Source organism: Echinops telfairi, unplaced genomic scaffold (genome assembly GCF_000313985.2).
Source record: "Echinops telfairi isolate 266 unplaced genomic scaffold, ASM31398v2 ScPeMD7_2;HRSCAF=8, whole genome shotgun sequence".
NCBI classification, from domain to species: Eukaryota; Metazoa; Chordata; class Mammalia; order Afrosoricida; family Tenrecidae; genus Echinops; species Echinops telfairi.
In genome coordinates, this window is record NW_022103898.1 from 10,567,187 (window position 1) to 10,572,092 (window position 4,906).

A 4,906-nucleotide genomic window follows, 5' to 3' on the forward strand; every position below is an offset into this window, starting at 1 on the left:
CTGGAAATGGTCCTGAAGGGTCCTTACCCTGGCCCGCTCCAAGCTCCTCCTCTGCTCATGAAATGCAGCTGGACTTTTCAAAGCTGTCGGGAGAGAAAAAAACGGGAGAATTACTTCACAGTGAAGCACCATGTCAATGCTACAATTTACAGAGCAGAAGACATCTTAAATCCAAGTTAATTTTAGCAGTGCTATTAATATCAGCTGCAGTGACGGGGACCAGCACCTGAGTAAGCTTGTTCTCTATGTGATCACTGCACTGCTATGACCGCCTGGGGTACTTTAGGATTCCCAAAGGGAGTGCTCTGGGCTGTAGAGCACACTCAAGGGCTGTAACCTCCAAAACCACCCGGGGCCTGGGCATCCACGGCACAGCTGCTGTGTCAGCAGGGAATCTTTCTTCTCAGACCTCTCTATGGATCATTAAGTGCCTCCCGGTCTTCTGATGGGCAGCTAACCCTAAAGTTGTTTGTCTCTGCATGTAGTGGTTGTTTCCTTATCCCTCAGAACTGCTAACATCAACTGGAATTTCACCTGGAAGACTAGGGGGCTTGCACAACCAGCTGCTGGCAGGATGGGTTCCCTGTGGCCCTGGGCAGGGACTTGACTCAGCTCTGGGACACTGCTCCCCAGACCACAGCACGCACTGCCAGCACACAGCCTGGGGCCTGTACAAATGCTGTGCTTTAGAGGGCCGGTTTGCTTTCGTCCAAGATTCAACTAAAGGGGCAAGTGCGATTTATTTAGAAGCCGGACTCATTTCAAGTAGAAACAGTAGCAATCAGAGAGAAATCGACAAGACTGGTCAGTTTCACTTCTGCTGCCGCGCTCCACCCCACCCCGCCCCCAACCCAGAGCAGCTGTGAAACTGAGTACCCAGATAATTTCTCTGGGCTTCTGCTGCGGTTGTGTGTGCTTGGCTAAGGGGCCTCTAAAAGTAGCAAGGGCATAGATAGGACCCTATCCTGTCTGGGGCTCTGAGCTTCCTCTCCGCCCCCCTTCTCCCTCAGCAACAGCAGCCCAGAAGAAATGTCTCATCCGTGTTTTTTGGTTTTGTTTAATTGCTTGAAGCCTGTTCCAGATTCTAACAGCAGGGGGAGCTCCATAATTAACAGCTAACCTCCAAGGAAAACCAGTTCAGGTTTCGTGTCCAGGCTACCCAAAGTCTGGACATTTCACTTGGTAAGCAGATGTGCCTGCACCTACCTAGACTGTAAACCTGGTTCAACTCTAAAATCTTTGGAATGCAGGAACCTTTAGCTGTGTGCTGGAGAAAAGGGGGTATGGGGACACCTGGCCACTGGAGAGCTTATCACAGCAATCACAGACAACAGTATAAAGAGCATGAGAAAACCTCCCTCCTCCCTGTCTGGAATGGGAGCTGGTGTTCTTAGGGGCTTACTGTCTGCTTCCTACGTTAGTTCACTAAGTTCCGTTCCATCAGGGCTTGGGCAGAGCTTTTGTCTCTTTCGTTTCTGGCAGAATCCTATGTCTGGAGGGCCTAAGTACACACTCAATAACTATTCACTGAACCAATTAGTGCATCGTCCATATGGAAAAGATACGAATTGCACCCTGGAACTAGAAGGTTCTGTGCTAGATAGAACTCTAGCCCTTAGTGCCGATTCTGGCTCTCATCAACGCTTCACAAGAAGTCCTAGGTAATGTGTCAAGGGGTTTTCTATGTTCTACTCCCAGATCCACTGACTAGTACTGGTGTGACACTGGGGGGTGGGGCTGGGGAAGGCAAGGACCCTGCTTTCTGGGCTTCAATTCTTCTCCTGGAGGATTTGTCTGTGAGATGGTCCCAGGTGGAAAGTGGAGCTTGAGGGACAGAGTCTCTGGGCTTGAAGGCATAGACAGTAACAGTCCATGAAGACAATTTTCTACGCCCTACTTTGATGAGAACTGACTGGGGTCTTTAAACTTGCCAGTGGCCATGAGCTGGTCTCTTCCAGTCTGGGGCAAAGAAATGTCAAGAAAAGATTCACAGAGGCGATGAGTCCCACAGGGCTAATGGCCCTCACAAATCGGAGCCTCCGCTCAGCCTGGGAGGAGAAGGACATGGCACACACGGTTACCACTACTGACAACACGCTATTTGAATCGAAACAGAGGCCCAGGACAGAATAGGAGAAAATGAAGAACAAAATTTTAAACCTTAAAAAGACCAAACTTAGTGGGCCTGACCCAGTAGAACCCTTGAGACTACAGAGCTTAGGAGAGGCCCTTCAAACCACTCTGAATTGACTCCCAGTGATCACCCTGCAGCCTAACAAGAGGCTCACAAGGTACACAATGCACACACCTGTGAGGAACAAGCTCAGAACAATCAATAAACCGGCACAGGTCTAGTTGTCTTCAATTGGGCAGAAACAGAGCCTGAAGGCAGGAAGAGGCAGGAGAGATGGGGAGCAGGTGCACAGAGGGAGGCAGGAAGAGTGCCATTACGCTGAGGGGACTGCAACTAATGTCACACAAAAATGTGTATAAATTGTTGAATGGAAAAATAATTTGCTCTCTGAACTTTCACCTAAACCACAATAAAATATTCAGGAGGGAGGGAAAAAAGAAAAAGAAAATGCAGTACTATGTTTAAAAAAAAGAATCCATGAGAGTGGTGTGCTCTGGACCTGGGGTGCGCTTCAGGCGCATGACTACTCACTGAAAGGCTGCTTAGGAAGGAAGGGCTGGACCTCCCTCCATCGGCTCGGTCACTGAAGCCCAGTGGGAGAGCAGCTCTGTGCTGAAACACAAGGGGTTGTCATGAACTGGACTGGACTGGACTTGTTGGCAAGAGAGGTCTTGTTTTATCGTTTCTTTAATCCTCAAAAATGATTTTATTGGATGATGGGTTCAATTCCCATATAGGCAACAGGTTATCTGATCAAATCCTGGCTGGCTTCCTGCCTCACATGTGATGGTGTACATGAGGTATCCCAACTTGTGGGGAAACAACTCACAAAGCATAGACTTCCTTTGGAAGAGGAGTATACGTCAACTTCATGTACAAAGCACGGTGTGCGCCACTCATGAGGCTGAGCGACGGTGACTTGGCTATAGAATATATGGATTCCTAGTTGGCCCCATTGAATTAAGAAGATGTTTACATAATAGGAAGGAGTCCTGGTGAAGGTGACTACAAGCCGTTAACCACAAAGTCAGCAGTTTGAATCTACCAACTTCTCCATGGGAGAAAGATGAGACTATCTACTCCTGTATAGATGTCCAGTCTAGAAAATCCACAGGGGCAGTTCTACTCTGATCTATAGGGTCACTGTGGGTCCACCAAAAGAACAAACACATCTGTCTTGAAACAAGTACAGCCAGAGTGCTTCTTAGAAACAGGCTGATGAGACTTCAGCTAATGTACTCTGGACATGCTGTCAGGAGAGACGAATCCTTGGAGAAGGACATTATGTCTGGTACAGTGGAAGGGCAGCGAGCAAGAGGAAGGCTCTTCACGAGATGGACTGACACAGTGGCTGTATCAGTGGGCTGCAGTGCCGTGGTTTCTTCTGTTGTGCATCAGGTCCTAAGAGTTGGAGCTGACGTGATGGCACCTAACAACATAAGCCAGAACTGACTTGATGGCAGTGGTCTGGTTTTGAGAATATTAAGTATGAGGAAGAGATGAATACTTATTAACTACGTCTGTGGAAGCACTCGTCTAGATGTTTTAGCCGTGTTGGCTGAGTTTAAATGCCTAATGAGTCCACTGTGGTAGGCAATGTTCTGTTTTACAGATGAGGCCAGGTTTAGGCTAGGCTGGTAAATGGGGGCTAGGATTATCACCTCATTCTGTCTCTAGTCAGAGTTCTAGGTACTCCTCAGAGTTGGTTTCTTAACTTCAAAGAACAAAGAAGAACTGAGTGAAGGGTGGGCAGGTGGGGGCTCAGGTGCACACAGATGAGATGCAGACTCAGTCAGAAGACGTGGAAAGGTCAGCTTCTGCTCAGCACTGCGCATGCACAGCCACAAAGATGAGTGGCTGCAGGAGAAAGACCTGGGGTGACATGGAGCCAATGGAGCGGCTTTCAGAAGACACGACGAGAAGAGCACAGGGGACGAGAGGGCCAGGTTTTATTAGCTGGTGAGGGGCTGGTCAAGGAATGCTAATTACCAATCCCCAAGACTGGCTCATTTTGTAATAACCGTAAGTTCACCAACAGCACCTCAAAGAGGACCTGGAGTTCTGCGTGTCACCGAGGAATGCAGCGCTGGGGAGGTAGATGCAGGAGCAGGCCATCGTTTGCGGGGCAATATGTGAAGTGCACACTAGCCCAAGCCCAGCTCTGTCCTCCTTTCACCCTCGGCCTAGTCTGGTGACAGCATCAGTCCTCTCCATCCCTGAGGATCCCACCGAAGCTGGTGCTGCTCTACTGTCCTTTCCCCACTTGGAGGCTAGCTCCTCGGTGGCAGGCTCAGCCATGGAAGCGGGTGCAATGGCCCCTCCATCCTAGGGATTTGCAGGGCCAGAGTTGGGGAACATCAGTCCTCCTGGTGTGCTAGTCCAGCTGGTGGATCCACGACCATGGATGGTCCTCTAGAGCAGTAGGGGGAGGGTGCTGTGGTTAGCCCTGGCCATCTGACTGCGAGGGTAAATTTCAGTGAGTACTAGCAAAATCACTTCAAGCTTCCAAGCTAAGGGACACAGGGGCACTAGGAGTCAAAGTCAATGCCATAGCACATGACAGCTGCAGTTAAGGAAAAACACCAAGGACACAGTTACCCCAACTGTGGCCAATGGCGAGAGCTGCATTCATGGCCATCACCTCCCTCCTCTTCTTCCTCCTTGTTGCTTTAGGTGCCTCGAGGAGCCAGGCAGGAGATTTACTCCCTCAGAAATTTCATTTACCTACAGCAGTTGGTGGAGTCAATGCCCAACCTGTCAATCAGCAACTGA

General features: G+C 49.5%; 1 protein-coding gene across 1 annotated transcript in view; it reads right to left on the reverse strand.

The window, feature by feature from the left end:
• MRTFA (myocardin related transcription factor A) overlaps positions 1-4,906 on the reverse strand; it is a 135,932-nt gene that overhangs the window by 15,043 nt on the left and 115,983 nt on the right. Inside the window, exon 3 of the mRNA XM_045289220.1 lies at positions 28-83. Coding sequence (XP_045145155.1) covers positions 28-83 — 56 coding nt within the window. The remainder of the gene's footprint in view (positions 1-27; positions 84-4,906) is intronic.